We start from the raw sequence: 20,029 nt of genomic DNA on the forward strand, positions 1-20,029 counted from the left end.
GTTTGAGGAAGAGCACCGGAAGTCACCTGGGCTTCCCAGGTGGTGCTAGTGGTAAAGAGCCTGCCTGCCCATGCAGGAGATGTGGGTTCAATCCCTGGGTTGGGAAGATCTCCTGGAGAAGGTCATGGCAATCCACTCCAGTATTCTTGCCTGGAGAATCCCATGGACAGATGAGCCTGGTAGGCTATAGTCCATAGGGTTGCAAAGAATTGGACACGGCTGAAGTGACTTAGCATGCATGTAAATACAAAAAGTCAGGAAAGTGAGACAAAATGGCTGCCACCAATCAACTGCACATGTGCAGTAAGGAAAAGATGTGGAGAGTGGGGATGGTTTTCAATCTCAAAGTGGCTTTTCCTGTCCAGAGATAAAGGAGCATAGGTGTTACAGAGCAGAAAAGACTAGAGGAGTGCCGGTGTGAGAGGAGTGGAGTCATGAATGGAACTAAGAAGGGGAAGAACTAGAGTTTGAACCTATGACCTCTCACTCCAAAGCATTAATTTTCCCCCTAAGATTTATTTTTATTTTTATTTTTATTGGAGAGTAACTGCTTTACAGTATTTTGTTGGTTTCTGCCATAAAACAATGTGAATCAGCCATAAGCATCCTTATATCCCTAATATTTTTAATTGAAATATGGTTGATTTTTTTTAAAAAGTATTTATTTTTAATTGGAGGATAATCACTTTACAATGTTGTGTTAATTTCTGCTCTACAACAATGTGAAGGAGCCATAAGTGTGCTTATATCACCAATTTTTTTAATTGAAATATAGTTGATTTACAACATTGTATTAATTACTGCTGTATAGTGAAGTAACTCAGTTTATATATATATATATATATATATATATATATATATATATATTCATATTCTTTTCCACACCTGCAGTGCGGGAGACCTGGGTTCGATCCCTGCTTTGGGAAGATCCCTTGGAGAAGGAAATGGCAACCCACTCCAGTATCCTTGCCTGGAAAATTCCATGAATGAAAGGGCCTGTACAGTCCATGGGGTCACAAAGAGTCGGACAAGGCTGAGCGACTTCACTTTATTCTTTTCCACTATGGTTTATCACCGGATATTGAGTACAGTTCCCTGTGCTATACAGTAGGACCTTGCTGCTTGTCTATTCTATATATTCTAGTCTCCATCTGCTAATCCCAAACTCCCAGTTCAACCATTTCCCCTTTGTTAATCACCAGTATACTCTCTATGTCCCCAGTTCTGTTTCTGTTTCATAGATCAATTAGCTTGTGTCATATTTTAGATTCCACAGGCTTCTCTTGTGGATCAGCTGGTAAAGAATGCACCTGCAATGTGGGAGACCCAAGTTTGATCCCTGGGTTGGGAAGATCCCCTGGAGAAGGGAAAGGCTACCCACTCCAGTATTCCTGCCTGGAGAATTCCATGGCCTATATAGTCGATGGGGTCACAAAGAGTCGGACACGACTGAGCAACTTTCACTTTCACTTTAGATTCCACACATTAGTGATAATATATGGTATTTGTCTTTTCCAACTTATTTCACTTAGTATGATAATTTCTAGTTGCATCCATGTTGCTGCAAATGACATTATTTCATTCCTTTTTATGCCTGAGTAGTATTCCATTGTGGGCTTCCCAGATGGCGCTAATGGTAAAGAACCTGCCTGTCTGCCAATTCAAGAGACATAAGAGACTCAGGTTCAATCCCTGCGTTGCGAATATCCCCAGAAGGAGTCAAAATGAGTCAGACACAAGTAAAGCAACTTAGCATGTATGCATGCAGTATTCCACTGTGTATCTCTACCACATCTTCTTTATCCATTCACCTGTCAAAGCATTACTTTTTAATCCCTCTGCTATTTGAGGAACTCTGAGCAGAATTCAGTTCAATTCAATAAACATTCATTAGTTGGAAACCATGGATGTTCTCTGGATGCTGCTGTAATTACAAAGATGATAACACTAAAGCCTTCTACTCACATTTTCTCATTTATCTTTACTGCACCCTATGAGGTAGGTACAATTATTGTTCCCATTTTATTTTTTGATATTCACATTGAGGTACATATGCATTAAAGCAATTAGTCCAGATTACACAGCTATAAATTATAGAGCTGGGATTTGAACCTAGGCAGCAAGACTGCTGAACTTCACTGTCCAATTTGATAGCCACTAGCCACAAGGGACTATTGAGCACTTGAAATGTAACTACTTCAGAGATGTGCTGTAAATTTTAAATACACACCTGGTAATTTAACCAAGGAGGTGAAAGACCTGTAACATTAAAAACTATAAGACACTGCTGAAAGAAACTAAAGATGACACAAATGAATGGAAAGACATTCCATGCTCATGAATTGGCAGAATTAATATTATTAAGTGTCCACATTACCTAGAAACAATCTACAGATCTAATGCAATTAGTTTAAAAATTCACAGGACATTTTTCACAGAAATAGAACCAAAAACTCTAAAATTTATGTGGGACCACAAAAGGCTCTGACTACTCAAAGGAATCCTGAGAAGAGAGAACAAAGCTGCAGGTATTTCATGTCTTGATTTCAAACCTTATTACAAAGCCATACTAATGGGCTTCTGGTGTGGCACTAGTGGTAAAGAATCCTCCTGCCAATGCAGGAGACTTAAGTGACATGGGTTTGATCCTGGGTGGGGAAGATCCCCTGGAGGAGGAAATGTCACCCCACTCCAGTATTCTTGCTGGGAGAATCTCATGGACAGAGGAGCCTGGTGGGCTACAGTCCAGGGGGTCACAGAGTCAGAGCATCTGGGAAGCCAAAGCGATGCTGAAAAGAAAGAACAAAGCTGCAGGTATCTCATGCCTTGATTTCAAACTATATTACAAAACAGCATAACTATAATCAAAACAGCATAATATTGTCAGAAAAACAGTTACATAGATCAATGGAACAGAATTGAGATACCAGAAATAAACCCTTACATATATGGACAACTAATTTATGACAAAAGAGCAAAGAACATACAATGGAGAAAAGAGCATCTCTTCAATAAAAGATGTTGAGAAAACTGCACAGCCACATGAAAAAAAAATTAAATTAGATGGTTATGTTACACTATGCACAAAAATCAATTCAAAATGTATTAAAAGCTTGAATGAAAATCTTGAAACCATAAAACTCTTAGAAGTATAGGCAGCATGCTCTTTGACATCATAAAACTCTTAGAAGCATAGGCAGCATGCTCTTTGACATCAGTCTTAGCAATCTTTCTGGATATGTCTACTCAGGCAAGAGAAGCAAGGCAAAAATAAATAGGACTGAATCAAACTTAAAAGCTTCTGCACAGCAAGGGAAGGGAAGTCGCTCAGTCGTGTCCGACTCTTTGAAACCCCATGGACTGTAGCTCACCAGGCTCCTCCGTCTATGGGATTTTCCAGGTGAGAGTACTGGAGTGGGTTGCCATTTCCTTCTCCAGGGAATCTTCCCCACTCAGGAATTGAACCCAGGTCTCCTGCATCGTAGGCAGATGCTTTACCGTCTGAGCCACAAAGGAGCCATCAATAAAACAAAAAGACAATCTACTGAAGGGGAGAAGATATTTGCAAATCACATATCTGATAAGAAGTTGGTATCCACAACATATAAAGAACTCATACAACTAAACAATAAAAGCAAACAAATAACCCAATTAAACAATGGACAGAAGAGTTGAATAGACATTTTTCCAAAGAAGGCATACAGATAACCAACAAGCACATAAAAAATGTCCAACACTCAGTACTAGGGAAATACAAATCAAAACCACAGTAAGATATCACTTCACACCTGTCAGAGTAGCTACTATCTAAAAACCAAGAAATAACAAATATTGGTTAGGATGTAGAGAAAAGGGAAGCCTCATACACTATTGATGGGAATGCAAATTGGTATAGCCACTATAGAAAATAGTATGGGATTCCTCAAAAAATTAAGAATAGAACTACCATATGATCCAGCTATTCCATTTCTGGGTATTTATCCAAAGAATATAAAAACGTTAATTCAAAAAGATATATGAAAAAAAAAAAAGATATATGGTCATCACAGAGCACCAGGCTGGGCTCCTTGTTTTATATAGCAACTATTCACCAGCTACTTATTTTACACATGATATATGTGTGTGTGTGTGTGTATATATATATATACATAATTATATATATATACATAAAAAGTAGTGTGTGTGTATATATATATATACACACACACACACACACACTACTTTCTTCAATTAAAAAATAAATTTTAAAAACTAAATAAATTTTAACACTATAAAAAAGATACATGGGACTTTCCTGGTGGTGCAATGGATAAGAATCTTCCTGCCAATGCACAGGACACGGGTTTTATCCCTGGCCCAGAAAGACTCCATATGCTGCAGATAAACTAAGCCTGTGAGTCACAACTACTGAAGTCTGCATGCTCCAGGGCCCACAAGCCACAACTAATGAGCTCCTGTGCCCAAACGACTGAAGCCTGCATACCTTAGATCCAGCATACTGCAACTACTGAGTCCAAGTGCTGCAACTACTGAAGCCTGTGTTCCACAAGCCTGTGCTTCACAAGAGAATCCTGAGCACCACAATGAAGAGTAACCCCCACTCACCACAACTAGATAAAGCCAACACACAGCAAGGAAGACCTAGCACAGCCAAAAATAAAAATAAACAAATGAATAAAAATAAAAGATATATGCACCCCTATGCTAATTGCCTTTGACCGTGTGGATCACAACAAACTGGAAAATTATTCAAGAGATGGGAATACCAGACCATCTGACCTGCCTCCTGAGAAACCTGTATGCAGGTCAAGAAGCAACAGTTAGAATTGGGCATGGAACAATAGATTGCTTCCAAGTTGGGAAAGGAGTACATCAAGGCTGTATATTGTCACCCTGCTTATTTAACTTATATGCAGAGTACATCATGTGGAATGCTGAGCTGGATGAATCACAAACTGGAATCTAGACTGCTGGGAGAAATATCAATAACCTCAGATATGCAGATGACACCACCCTAATGGCAGAAAGTGAAGAAGAACTAAAGAGCCTGTTGATCAGAGTGAAAGAGGAGAGTGAAAAAGCTGGCCTAAAACTCAACATTCAGAAAACTAAGATCATGGCATCTGGTCCCATCACTTCATGGCAAATAGATGGGGAAACAGTGGGAACAGCGACAGACTTTATTTTTGGGGGCTCCAAAATCACTGTAGATGGTGACTCAGCCATGAAATTAAAAGATGCTTGCTCCTTGGAAGAAAAGCTATGACCAACCTAGACAGCATATTAAACAGCAGAGACGTTACTTTGCCAACAAAGGTCCATCTGGTCAAACCTATGGTCTTTCCAACAGTCATGTATGAATGTGAGAGTTGGACTATAAAGAAGGCTGAGCACCGAAGAATTGATGCTTTTGAACTGTGATGTTGGAAAAGACTCTTGAGAGTCCCCTGGACTGCAAGATCAAACCAGTCAACCCAAATGAAATCAGTCCTGAATATTCATTGGAAGGACTGATGCTGAAGTTGAAGCTCCAATACTTTGACCACCTGATGTGAAGAGCTGACTCATTAGAAAAAACCCTGATGTTGAGAAATATTGAAGGCAAAAGGAGAAGGGGATGACAGAGGGTGAGATGGTTAGCAAAACTGACTCAAAAGACATGAATCTGAGCAAATTCTGGGAGATAGTAGAGGACAGAGGAGCCTGGCATGCTGCAGCCCATGGGGTCGAAAAGAGTCAGACACAACATAGCGACTGAACAACAAGAAAAGCATACACACACATACACACGGAATACTTCTTAACCATAAAAAGATGAAATCTTACTTTTTGTGATAACATGGATCAACCTTGAGGTATTATTCCAAGTGAAATAAGTCAGAGAAAGACAAACACTGCATAATTTTAATCATATGAGTCATATAAAAACAAAAACAAAATTAAGGAAAAAACATAAACAAATACACAGATATAGAGAACAGAGTAGCAGGGTTACCAGAGGGCAGGGATGGTGGGGAGGGTTAAATTGGTAAAGGAGATCAACTGTATGGTGACAGATGGAAACTAAGTTTTCTTGGAGGGGTAAGCATGCTGTTACCCGAGTACTTACCCTAGTACTGCATTTTGGACTCTTTTTTTGATTATGAGGGCTACTCCATTTCATCTATGGGATTCTTGCCACACTGTAGTAGATATAATGGTTATCTGAATTAAATTCGCCCATTCCTTTCCATTTTAGTTCACTGATTCCTAAGATGTCAATGTTAATTCTTACCATCTCCTGCTTGCTCACGTTCAATTTACCTTGATTCATGGACCTAAACATTCCAGGTTCCTATGCAATACTGTTCAAACAAAAGAGTCTGAAATGCAATACTCGGGTACAACCTCAAAGATGACAGAATGATCTTGATTTGTTTCTAAGGCAAACCATTCAATATCACAGTCATTCAAGTCTTTGTCCCTATCACTGATGGCGAAGAAGCTGATCAGTTCAATGATGACCTAGAAGACCTCCTAGAACTAACAACAAATAAGATGTCCTATTCATCACTGGGGATTGGAATGCAAAAGTAAGAAGTCAAGAGATACCTGAAGTAACAGGCAAGTTTGGCCTTGGAGAGCAAAATGAAGCAGGACAAAGGCTAACTGATTTCTGCCAAGAGAATGCACTGGTCATAGCAAATACCCTTTTCAACAACACAAGAGGCTACTTTACACATGGACATCACCAAATGGTCAATACCAAAGTCAAATTGATTACATTCTTTGTAGCTGAAGATGGAGTGATACACAGTATGCTGCTGCTGCTGCTGCTAAGTTGCTTCAGTCGTGTCCAACTCTGCGTGACCCCATAGACGGCAGCCCACCAGGCTCCCCCGTCCCTGGGATTCTCCAGGCAAGAACACTGGAGTGGGTTGCCATTTCCTTCTCCAATGCATGAAAGTGAAAAGTGAAAGTGAAGTCGCTCAGTTGTGTCCGACTCTTCGCAACCCCATGGACTGCAGCCTACCAGGCTCCTTCGTCCGTGGGGTTTTCCAGGCAAGAGTACTGGACTGGGTCGCCATTGCCTACACAGTATACAGTCAGCAAAAACAAGACCTGGAGCTGACTGTGGCTCAGATCAACAGCTTCTCATAGCAAAATTCAGGCTTAAACTAAAGAAAATGGGGAAAACCACTAGGTAAACCAGGTACAACTTAAATCAAAATCCCTATGAATATGCAGTGGAGGTAACAAATAGATTCAAGGGATTAGATATAGTAAACTGCCTGAAGAACTATGGACAGAGGTCTGGCTATTGTACAGGAGGCAGTGAAGAAAACCATCCCCCCAAAAAAAGAAAAGCAAGAAGGCAAAGTGGTTATCTGAGGAGGCTTTACTAAAGAAAGCTAAAGAAAGAAGAGAAGTGAAAAGCAAGGGAGAAAGCAAAATATCCAACTAAATGCAGAGTTCCAAAGAATAGCATGGAGAGACAAGAAGGCCTTCTTCATTGAACAGTGCATAAAACTAGAAGAAAACAACAGAAGGGGAAAGACTAGAGATCTCTTCAGGAAAATTGAAAATATCAAGAGAATATTTTCCCCTAAGATGGGCACAATAAAGGACATAAATGGTAGAGACCTAGTAGACGTGAAGAGATCAAGAAAAGATGGAAAAAATACACAGAAGAGCTGTACAAAAAAGATCCTAATGAACCAGATTACTACAATGGTGTGGTCAGCTACCCAGAGCCAGATATTCTGGGGAGCGAAGTCAAGTGGGCCTTAGGAAGCACTGCTGTTAATAAAGCTAGTGGATGTGATGGAATTCCTGTAGAACAATTCAAAACCCTAAAGGATGATGCCATCAAGGTGTTGCATTCAATATGTCAGCAAATCTGGAAGACCCAGCAGAGGTCACAGGACTGGAAAAGGTCAGTCCTCAACCCAGTTTCCAAGAGGGCCAGTACTAAAGAATGTGCTAACCATTGGACAATTGCACTCATCTCCCATGCTAGTAAGGTCATGCTTAAAATCTTGCATGCTAGGCTTCAGCATTAAGCAAACCAAGAAATTCCAGATGTCCAAGCTGGATTTAGAAAAGGAAGAGGAACCAGAGATCAAATTGCCAACATTCGTTGAATCATAGAGAAAGCTAGAGAATTCCAGAAAAACATACACCTCTGTTTCATCAACTACTCTAAAGCCTTTGACTGTGTGGATCGTAATAAGCTGTGGAAAGCTCTTAAAGAGATGGGACTACTAGATCATCTTACTTGTCTCCTGAGAAACCTGTATACGGGTCAAGAAGCAACAGTCAGAACCCTGTATGGAATAGCTGATTGGTTCAATATTGAGAAAGGAGTATGACAGGGCTGTCTGCTGTCATCCTGTTTAACCTATACACTGAGCACATCATGAGAAATGCCAGGCTGGATAAGTTGCAAGCCAGAATCAAGATAGGTGGGAGAAATATCAACAACCTCAGATATGCAGATGATGCCACTCTAATGGCAGAAGCAAAGAGGAACTAAAGAGCCTCTTCTTTAGTTGAGGGTGAAGGAGGAGAGTGAAAGAGCTGGCTTAAAACTAAATATAAAAAAACCCTAATGCCATTCTTCCAAATCATCCCCCCCAACATGTATAACATCATATAAGAAATGAATCGCCAGTCCAGGTTTGATGCAGGATACAGGATGCTTGGGGCTGGTGCACTGGGATGACCCAGAGGGATGGTATGGGGAGGGAGGTGGGAGGGGGTTTCAGGATAGGGAACACGTGTACACCCGTGGCAGATTCATGTTGATGTATGGCAAAACCAATACAATATTGTAAAGCAATTAGCCTCTAATTAAAATAAATAAATTTAAATTAAAAAAACCCTAAGATCATGGCATCTGGCCCCATTACTTCATGGCAAATAGAAGGGTAAAAGGTGGAAATAGTGACAGATTTCCTCTTCTTGGGCTCTAAGATCACTGTGGACAGTGACGGCAGCCATGAAATCAGAAGATGATTGCTTCTTGGCAGGAAAGCGACGACAAACCTCGACAGTGTATTGAAAAGCAGAGACATTACTCTGCCAACAAAGGTTCGTATAGTCAAGGCTTCCCTGTGGTCACATATGGTTGTGAGAGTGGACCATAAAGAAGGCGAAGCGCCGAAGAATGGATGCCTTTGAACTGTGGTGCTGGAGAAGACTCCTGAGCAGCCCATGGACGGCAAGGAGATCAAACCAGTCAATCTTAAGGGAAATCAACCCTGAATACTCATTGGAAGGACTGATGCTGAAGCTGAAGCTCCAATATTTTGATCATCTGATACAAACAGCTGACTCATTGGAAAAGTCCCTGATGGTGGGAAAGATTGAGGGCAGAAGGAGAAGGGGTATCAGAGGATGAGATATCTGTATGTTATCACCAATGCAATGGACATGAACTTGGGCAAACTTCGGGAGATGGTGAGGGACAGGGAGGCCTGGCGTGCTGCAGTCCACAGGGTCACAAAGAGTCAGACACAACTAAGCAACTGAACAACAACAACAACAACAAGCATGCTGTAGTATATACAGAAGTAGAAATACAAGGTTGTCCACATGAAACGTATGCAATGTTATACACCAATGTTATCACAATAAAAATAAATTTTAAAAATACATACTTGGTTTCAAAGATGTAGTGTGAAAGAATATAAAATATCTCAATTATATTATATTATTACATGTTGCAATGTTCATATTTTGATATGAATTTAAATATATGATTACAATTAAACTTATCTATATCTTTTAACTTTTAAATAATGGCTACTAGAGAATTTTAAATCACATATGTGGCTCATATTGTATTTTCGTTGCACAAATCTGCTCCAGTGGCTGCATGCTACAATGATTAGTTTTGCTTGAATTAGAGATTATGTAGATGATTCACACTTTCTTTTTTTTTTCTTTTTACTTTTTTTTTTTAACTTTACAATATTGTATTGGTTTTGCCATATATCAAAATGAATCCGCCACAGGTACACATGTGTTCCCCATCCTGAACCCTCCTCCCTCCTCCCTCCCCATACCATCCCTCTGGGTCATCCCAGTGCACCAGCCCCAAGGATCCAGTATCATGCATCGAACCTGGACTGGTGACTCACACTTTCAAGAAGCTTATACTTTGAGTAGGAAGGATAAAATAATCAAAAATTTTTCCTAAAAATGTATTATAATTAAGTGTTATGAAAGAGAAAGAAAACTTTCTAGTGTGCTATGTGGCAGGGAAAACATTTAAACCGGTCCTTAGAAAAATTAGATTTCCCTGGTGGCTCAGACGGTAAAGTGTCTGACTACAATTCGGGAGACTCAGGTTCAATCCCTGGGTCAGGAAGATCTCCTGGAGAATGGAATGGCAACCCACTCCAGTATTCTTGCCTCCCCGCTCCCCCCCACCCAAAAGAAGGGCTCAAAGAAACATTTAGGACTTCCCTGGTGGCTCAGACAGTAAAGCAACTGCCTATAGTGCGGGAGACCCGGGTTCAATCCCTGGGTCAGGAAGATCTCCTGGAGAAGGAAATGGAAGTCCACTCCAGTATTCTTGCCTGGAAAATCCCATGGACGGAGGAGCCTGGTAGGCTACAATCCATGGGGTTGCAAAGAGTCGGACACAACTGAGTGACTTAACTTTCACTTTTCACTTTCATGCATCGGAGAAGGAAATGGCAATGCACTCCACTGTTCTTGCCTGGAGAATCCCAGGGACTGGGGAGCCTCATGGGCTGCCGTCTATGGGGTTGCACAGAGTCGGACACGACTGAAGCGACTTAGCAGCAGCAGCAGCAGCAGATGCAAGTCCCAGAGAGTGAATCAAGGAGGATTTAGTAAATGCAAACAGTGGGGTTCCCCAGTTTGGGGGACTGACAAAGCAGGTCAAAAGAGTCAGGGGTTCCTGGCTTCTAGACATAAAATGACTTAAATGACTAACCTTAGAGTCTAGGCTGGCTCAGAGGCAAGTGAAGGGTAGTAGGAAGGAGGACAAGAGGGAAGAAGAAAGCAAAACTCAAATTGCTGGGATCTCCATTTTCCTGTCTGAAAAGGGGAGATTGAACCAATGTTCTTCCAAGACCAATATTCATTCTAAGACTTGTGTTGATAGTAGAAGATGTCGATGTTGTTGTTGTTTAGTCACTAAGTTGTGTCTGACTCTTTGCTACCCCTTGGAGTGCATGTAGCCCACCAAGCTCCTCAGTCCATGGGATTTCCCAGACAAGAATAATGGAGTAGGTTGCCATTTCCTTCTCCAGAAGTTGTCAATATGGCATAATAAAATTACCTTAGGGACTTCCCTGGTGGTCCAGTGGTTAAGAATCTGCCTACTAATGCAGGGAACATGGGTTCAATCCCTGGTCCGGTAAGATCCCACATGACTCAGGGCAACTAAGCCCATGTGCCTTAGAGCCCGTGCTCTTCAACAAGAGAAGCTACTGCAATGAAAAGCACAGGCACCGCAATGAAGAGCAGCCCCCACTGGCCTCAACTAGAGAAAGCCTGTGCAGCAACGAAGATCCAGCACAGCAAAAAATAAAATAAATAAAATACAATGGGGACTTAAAAAGTTACTTTAGGCACCAGACATTGTTCTTAAGAAGTATTTCTATTAGCTGCTTCTTCCTCCTCCACCCCTGCCTTGAATTTGTGATCAACTCTCTCCAAGTAAAGTTTTCTATCACAAAAATTTCTAGATGCTAAATATGATGACAGGGATGGGAAAGAAAGGAGAACTTGCAAAATATTTAAAGATCATTTTGGTGCTCAAGAGGCTACAATGACTAAGAGATGAAGGAAAAAATATACAACTTAACTACAAGGAGTTACTGAACCAAAGTGATTAGTACCAGCTTAAAGCTTTGAGACCTTCCCTTCTTATTGATTTTAAGCAGAATCAATCTGTAAATGGTAATAGTGCTCAATTTAAATTACTCATAGCAAGTGCTGCTTTTCAGGGCCTGTCAGACAGCATGTTGTTCTTTCACCTGCATTCTGCACGTGCAAAACAAATTAATGTGGACAGGAAACAAATGTAATTTGGGTTAGCTTATCAGTGTTATCTTTTCACTGTATGGAATTATTTTTGACCTTAATGGCCTTAATTACACTTACAATGTGATCCATTGTTTTGTACATAGACAGCCCTGATGATAAAGAGAGATGATCCCAGAGGCTAAGAAGAGAAGGGATGAATGGCCAAGAGGGCAGAGAAGCAGAAACAAATATGATTTCAGCAGGGTGGGGTCCCCAAAATGCCTCTTCCTCTGGGAATTTCACATATCTCAATACATAGCTGGTCTTTATCAAACTGTCAAGTGGGCAGCCAGAGAACAGGGAGGAAGCCTAGAAGAGAGTGGGGTCTTGGGAGGCAGGGGTAGAGAAATTTTGAAGAGTATAATCTTTGTGGCTTAGGATGCTATAAACAGATAACCCTGAAGCTGGAATGTTTCAGTAGTGTCATCATCCAATGTCCTTATAGCAAAATTAGGTTGCAAAATATAGCAACCTAAATAGCAAATAGCAAAATATTTGTGATGTCTTTACTACAGTATATATCCAATGGAGTCTAGGAGCCACCTGCATCAGTACCAAGAATTGAGAGAAGCTTTTAAAAAAATAGATTCTCTGACTCCCAGGCTCCACTCCAGACCTACTGAATTAGATATTCTGGAGTTAGGGCCTAGAAATATGCACTTTAGTATTCCTAGATGATTCAGATGCATACCAAAGTTTGAGAACTATTGCTTCATTACAGCTGAAGTCCTCGAAGTGCATATCCCATTATGTGTAGTGCTTGGCATGGTGATGCTTCGTGAATTACTGCAGAGCAAGTGATTCTAATGGATGAATTGGGCTTTACATTACTTACCCAAAGCCAAGTTTTCTTTTTCTTCTTTGTTAGTCTTTCAATATCTGTGAACAATAATAAACTGATAGAGTTAGAAAATTGGGCATAGGCAGAGAATAATGTCTCCTTCACAGAGAAAATTGAGACTATACCTTCAACTCCCTCAACTTCCTTGCCTTGTTTATGTCCTTAAGCAGAAAGCATTCAGTCTATTACCATCATGATGTTAATTGGGTATTTTTCATAGTTGTCTTTTACAGATTAAGGAAATTACCATCTATCCCTGGATTGCTAAGTGTTTTTTTTTTTTTTTTTTACTCAGGAATGGAGGTTATATTTTGCCAAATGGTTTTTCTGCATCTATTGAAATAGTTTTTCTTTTTCAGTTTGCTAATATGGTAATTAAACTGATTTTTGAATGCTTAAACTGTGTGTTTCAGCAGTTCATGGAAGGTTCCAAAAATTTGCACTAAATATTTTTAACTGGAGATAGTAAGTAGCCTGGCTTTCTTCCTAACTTAGTTGCTGAGATCATTGCAAAAGTTAAGGGTTTTTTTGTTGTTGTCCCTATTTTTTTTAAAAGAATAATGTTCCTTGTATTAGTAGAAATTGAAAAGCTAACATGATTTGAGGTAGTATAAAAATGTGGATGCTTTTGGGAACTGTTTGCTATATATCTTGTATATGTCTCATTGTATTTCTATTTTGTTAACACTATTTAAAAAGTGATATTATCACACTCATTTTCTGTTGTTATTGCTGCTGCTGCTGCTTCTGCTGCTAAGTCGCATCAGTCGTGTCCGACTCTGTGCGACGCCAAAGACGGCAGCCCAACAGGCTCCTCTGTCCCTGGCAGTCTCCAGGCAAGAATACTGGAGTGGGTTGCCATTTCCTTCTCCAATGCATGAAAATGAAAAGCGAAAGTGAAGTCGCTCAGTCGTATCCGACTCTTTGTGACCCCATGGACTGCAGCCGACCAGGCTCCTCCATCCATGGGATTCTCCAAGCAAGAGTACTGGAGTGGGGTGCCATTAAAAGGAATGACTTCCCAGTAAATTACTGTTACCTCCAATACTGGATTCTCTAGTCAAAAGCCTTCAGTAACTCTCCATTATCAACAGAATGAAGACAAAATAGCTTGGCATTCAAGGCCCCCCCAAAGCTGTACTGCACGATAGCATCATTTCTCAAAGTCTGTTCCCACCCTCAGCTTTGCTCTCCTTTCCTCCCCAGTAAGCTCTGAACAGCCTTGCCTCTGCTCCTTTGTGCGGTTGCACCCACTGCCAGACATTCTCTGACCATGTTCTCTGTCTGTTGAAATTCCATTTATCCTTCAGGGTTCAAGTAACTGTTGCCTCTTCTCTTCCTCCATTCAGAAGTAACCGCTTCTAGGACTTCTCTGGTGGTCCAGTGGTTAAGACTCTGGGCTTCCAATGCAGGCGGCACAGGGTCGATCCCTGGCTGGGGAACTAAGATCCACATGCTACATGGCACGGCCACACACACACACAGTGATCACTTCCTCCTCAATACCTCCAAATAACATTCTTTAGCAACCCTGATGGCCCTTGCCTAATATCCTGCTGGCTACTGTCTGCTCCTGGAAGGCAGGGACCAGGTCTGCACTGTGTCTATAGCCTCCACTGTGTCCAGCACAGTGTCCTGGACTCACTGGGCTCTTCAGTTTGGACCTGACAAGGCTTTACATCATCTGGCCCTTTCCTGCTACCTTAGCTCAGTCTCTAGCCACTCTTCTCCTTTCTGCAGCTACACCGGCTTTCTGTCAATTTTTCAAAAGTGCCAACTGCTCTCATACCTTGGGGCTCTTGTGTACACTTTCCTCATTCACTGCCTGAAATATTTTCCATCCATTCACCATCTGGTTAACTCCTACTCATCCTTCTCATGTCAACTTAAACATTGCTTTTCAGAAAGCCTGCCCTCATCTCTTAGATCAACTGTATACTTATCATCCCCCCAGACATCTCATAAGCTTGTAGTTATGGGAGAAGGAGTGAGGGAGGGAGAGTGGAGGTCTCAGAATAGATCCACCCTCTCCCTCATCACCATGACTAAGAAACACACACCAAATGCCTACCCTGTGGGTTGTCAGTCAGGAATGAATACTTTGGGTTTCATGGACAACACAAGACCTGCTCCTCTGCTAGGATACCTTGCCATTACCAGTCCATTCTCTTGCCCCTTAGGGCACAGTGTTCCTTAAGACTCTCCCAAGTTACCTGCTTATCATGAAGAAGAGCAGCAAAATGTGTCAGAAAGAAGAGTCAGGTCAGGTGGGGCCTAAAGCTTCGTTTGTTATCAGGAGGCCTCTTGTTTTGGAACTTCAAGGTGTCCTGGTTCTCAGTGGTTAGGGACTTGAGATCAGAACTAGGTAAAAAGAGTAAAAGATAAAGTTAGACAAACTCACAGGTAGGAACAGAGGATGGAGAACAAAGCATATATAGGAGCAGAACTTGTAATGAGGAAGATCAGGGCAGAACGATGGCATTCTAATTTTGTTGATTTGGAAGAGCTTTTTATCACTTTTCTACTGCTTCCGAGTTGTGAAAATTGCCTGAAGTTGGCCTTGTAGGTAGAGGTTACAAATGGCGATTGCAGGCTGAGTCTGGTTCTCGGATTTTAGTTGGCCAGCATAGCATCTATACAACATATTTGAATGAGTTATCAACACTTAAGGATTGGAAGATTTCATATAAAACTTTTTATTTTTGCCTTCTCTTGAAAAATTTGGAAAATGTGGCAGCCCAGCCCTATCCAGTAACAGTCAGCTGGAGCTGAGGACCACCGCCCCCTTTGGATGAGACATACTCTTTCCCAGTTTCCACAGTTTCCATCCAGTTTGCTTCACTCATTTATGTTACCTGCCTGACTCTGTAGGCATGTGACTTTGAAACCCTGGATTTTTTTTCACGTTTTATTATGGAAAAAAAATCCAACATATACAGAGGTAGAGAGAATAATAAGATGAGCCGCCATGCACACACCATCCAGTTTTAATGACTGTCATTCAAGGCCAATCTTGATACATCAGTGCCCTCACCTATTCTCCAATACTGCTACCCTATCCCTGGATTTATTTTGAAACAAATCCAGACACAGTATCATCTTATCAGCAAATATTTCAATATGTGTCTCTACAAAACCTTTTTAATAAACAGATCTACTGTATTACTATCACAGCCAAAACATGACCAATTCTTTATTATCATCAAACATCCACTCTAACTTTTTAATTCTCCATGTTATCCATCTTATTCTTTCTCTTTCTTTGAGGAGAAATAAGACTAAGAAGGGCTAGACTAAGAAAGGGGAATGGGAGTAGAAATATGAATAGGATATTACATTCTCTGTAAAGTAATAGATGGAATGATTACTTATATCTGCATTATATCTTTATCCCTTTATACTTTTCTGATTTTTAAAAAAAATATGTCTGATTTCACTTGCTCCCTAGAACAGCTTTGTGTAGATGGGACTGAGTTTTTCTCTAACAATTTGTATGAAACAACATAGACACAGAGGGTTATCTATAACATAGATAAGTGAATTCTTCAAATTACAGAGATAGTAACAGAGCTGTCACAAGAACCCAGACTACCTGCCTCTTTCTGTTGTGCCGCATATGAAAGGTGGTGATATGGAAGGCATATATGATGATAGGAGACAGTATAGACTAATTTGTTGTTGTTGTTTAGTTGCTAAGTTGTGTCTGACTCTTTGCAACCTTATGGTCTGTAGCCCACCAGGCTCCTCCATCCATGGACTTCTCCAGGCAAGAATACTGGAGTAGGTTGCCATTTCCTTCTCAGGGGATCTTCCCTACTGAGGGATCGAACCCACATCTCCTGCTTTGCATTGCAGGCAGATTCTTTACTGCTGAGCCACCTGGGAAATACGGTAGTGAGTCTTTCCTGAGTTCTTACTCTGTGGCTAAAGGCTATGCTAGGTACATAAATTATTTATTCCTCTCATCAGTTCTCTATTATTCCAACCTTAGAGAGAAGAATGCAGAAGACATAAAAGTTATGTAACTTTCCCAGGAACAAACAGATGGAATAAACAACTGGCAGAGCTAGGATTGGAAGCCAGATTGCTCTAACACTAGCATCCAAGCGCTTCACCATTGTATTAATCTTGCCAGAACAAGGGCTTTAGAGTCAGACAGACTTCGTATCCTAACTTTTTTTTTTTTTCATTATTTTATTTTATTTTGTTATTTTTTTAAATTTTATTTTATTTTTAAACTTTACAATATTGTATTAGTTTTGCCAAATATTGAAATGAATCCGCCACAGGTACACCTGTGTTCCCCATCCTGAACCCTCCTCCCTCCTCCCTCCCCATACCCTCCCTCTGGGTTGTCCCAGTGCACCAGCCCCAAGTGTCCAGTATCGTGCATCAAACCTGGACTGGTGAATCGTTTCATACATGATATTATACATGTTTCAATGCCATTCTCCCAAATCTCCCCACCCTCTCCCTCTCCCACAGAGTCCATAAGACTGATCTATACATTAGTGTCTCTTTTGCTGTCTCGTACACAGGGTTATTGTTACCATCTTTCTAAATTCCATATATATGCGTTAGTATTCATTTTTTGACCATGGGCAACAGCTGTCTTATCTTTATTTATATATTTATTTTCTTCATCTTTAAATGGAAATAATAGTAACCAATTCCTAGGATTAACGGGATGATCAAATAAGATCATCCATTTAAGTTATTTAGCATATTACTTGGTACAGAATAAAGACTCAATAAATAAAAGCCACCAAAAGGGGGATGGTTTATAATATATTACATCTATCAATGTGCTTCAGCAAAAGGCTTGGTTCCATCTTATGCTACCCAGCAATATCTGGTTCATGACTTGGTGCTTCTATACATCTTTACATGGGAAGTAAAATGAAAGTATACTTTTTACTTTGAGATGAAGGCATTTTTCCTTCTAATTCTAAACATTTTAATTGTCAAAGGCACAACAGGTTTGATGTGGAAATTTCAAATCCACTCATCCATAAAGCTTCTTGATTTTTCATCCTAAGAACTAACTTCTCAGACACTTGAAAACTAGAGCCGGGTGATTCTGGGAAATCTTTTCTGGAGTTGAAAGTGAAGACGTATTTGTGTGTGTGTGTGCTGACTGCCTGGAGTTTATTGTTTACTTGGTGCAAGGCACAGGGTTCTGAGTTGTAAGGAAGGCTCTCCTGTGGCTTGAAAAGTAGAGAGTGGGGTTCTCTCAACTTCCTTTTTGATGTTTTGCTGTTTTGATATTAAAAACCGAACTGCTTCCATTGGCTGCAACCTGCTTAGTCTTGGGGAGGGGACAAGAAGGGAAGGGTTCTGATGAGCCTAGCACCTTGGAAGGAAGCCTAGCAGTTGGTGGTGATCACTCAGGACATGGGCCTGCAGTTGGTTTTGCCAGGCTGGCCACTGGGCTGCTGCTTCCCCATGGCTTCCTGAGCCAGGTCACAGGTGATCATGCCGGTGGAAACCTGGGCAGACTCTGAGTGCTCTGGGAACTCCAACACTGTGGCCATGAATGGGAGAGTGGACTTCCCGAAGAAACAGCTGGTCCACTAGTGTCCTGGGTCTGCTTTGGGGAGATCCGAGTGGTGGGGGTGGTTCCCCAGGGTATTTGGCACTTCCACATGAGCTGTTACTGGAAGTCGAGCACAAGTGATGGTTGTAGTCATGAGTGGCCATGAGCGAGCCACTGGAGAGGATGGCTATCATGTTCTTGCATGCGCCCTGGTGGTGACCTCAGCGTTGACCCCTCGTGGGCCTCTGCTCGGGATCACTGATGGTGGGGACTGGGGTGCTAGGCCACAGAACCCATCTGCATAAGAGAAAGCAGGCGGTCGCTCCATGAACCAGACATGCAGGGCCAAGATGTATGTTTGAGAAAGTCGTGGGATGGTGTAAACATTTTATAAATTTGATCACTCACCAACTACCCCACCATACCCCGGGGAGATGGTATAATGGGAGGGTACTTTCAAGCTCTCCTATTCATTTCCCACCAGTTATTAGCACCTACAGATTCCCAAGTGTCTTAGGGATGATGGGTGAAGAACAAAAGTGGGTGGGCTAAACAAAGTGGTTATAGAATATCCTGAACAGAAGCAACTAATTTCTGGAAAGATATCTCCTATGTTCTGGGAGCCAAAAAGGTAGGGGCCAAGGACAGGCCTGCTAATTTTTACTGGCCTCAGGGGTAGAAGGTTAAGGGCCGAGAGCACAAGGGTCCGTATAAGGACAATACTTGCACAGCTTTCACTTAGCTAATATACTAGCTTGCTAAAGTTGCTAAAAATAATTAATACCAACTCAGTAGTTTACAAGGCTTCCCTGGTGGCTCAGTGGTGAAGAATCTGTGTGCTAAGCAAGAGACTCGGGTTTGATCCCTGAATTGCGAAGATCCCCTGTAGATGGAAATGGCAACCCACTTCAGTATTCTTGCCTGGGAAATCCATGGACAGAGGAGCCTGGTGGGCTACAGTCCATGGGCTGGCAAAGACCTGGACATGACTTAGCAACTAATAGCAGCAGCAGCCCCCACCTTCATTTTCAAAGCCAGCAAGGCCATTCAGAGTTCTTTTCACATCTCATCATTCTCACCTACCCTTCTGCCTTCCTCTTTCTAATTTTAAGGGCCCTTGTGCTTACATTGGACCCACCCAGATAATCCAGATCATCTCCTTACTTTAAAGTCAGCTGATTAACCTAACAGAAGCAGAAGATATTAAGAAGAGGTGACAAGAACACACAGAACTATATAAAAAAGATCTTCATGACCCAGATAACCACGATGGTGTGATCACTCACCTAAAGCCAGACATTCTGGGATTCGAAGTCAAGTGGGCCTTAGGAAACATCATTACAAACAAAGCTAGTGGAGGTGATGGAATTCCAGTTGAGCTATTTCAAATCCTAAAAGATGATGCTGTGAAAGTGCTGCACTCAATATGCCAGCAAACTTGGAAAACTCAGCAGTGGCCACAGGACTGGAAAAGGTCAGTTTTCATTCCAATCCCAAAGAAAGGCAATGCCAAAGAATGTTCAGACTACTGCACAATTGGACTCATCTCACACGCTAGCAAAGCAATGCTCAAAATTCTCCAAGCCAGGCTTCAACAGTACGTGAAC

At 41.3% G+C, this 20,029-nt stretch overlaps 1 protein-coding gene across 1 annotated transcript; it reads right to left on the bottom strand.

The window, feature by feature from the left end:
- Positions 1 to 18,359: 18,359 nt before the first annotated feature.
- Positions 18,360 to 18,616, bottom strand: LOC113887522 (pancreatic progenitor cell differentiation and proliferation factor-like). The gene is made up of 2 exons (XM_027534698.1): positions 18,496 to 18,616; positions 18,360 to 18,460 (listed from the first exon to the last, which is right to left on the bottom strand). The coding sequence occupies exons 1-2, from the start codon at positions 18,614 to 18,616 to the stop codon at positions 18,360 to 18,362; spliced, it is 222 nt and encodes a 73-aa protein (XP_027390499.1).
- Positions 18,617 to 20,029: the final 1,413 nt, after the last annotated feature.

The sequence above is a fragment of the Bos indicus x Bos taurus genome, chromosome X (assembly GCF_003369695.1).
Source record: "Bos indicus x Bos taurus breed Angus x Brahman F1 hybrid chromosome X, Bos_hybrid_MaternalHap_v2.0, whole genome shotgun sequence".
Classification (NCBI taxonomy): Eukaryota; Metazoa; Chordata; class Mammalia; order Artiodactyla; family Bovidae; genus Bos; species Bos indicus x Bos taurus.

Coding starts and splice junctions, on each gene's coding strand:
- LOC113887522 (XM_027534698.1), bottom strand. CDS start 18,616: ATGATAGCCATCCTCTCCAGTGGCTCGCTCATGGCCACTCATGACTAC. Junction 18,461..18,495: donor CCCTGGGGAACCACCCCCAC/CACTCGGATCTC, acceptor CCCAGGACACTA/GTGGACCAGCTGTTTCTTCG.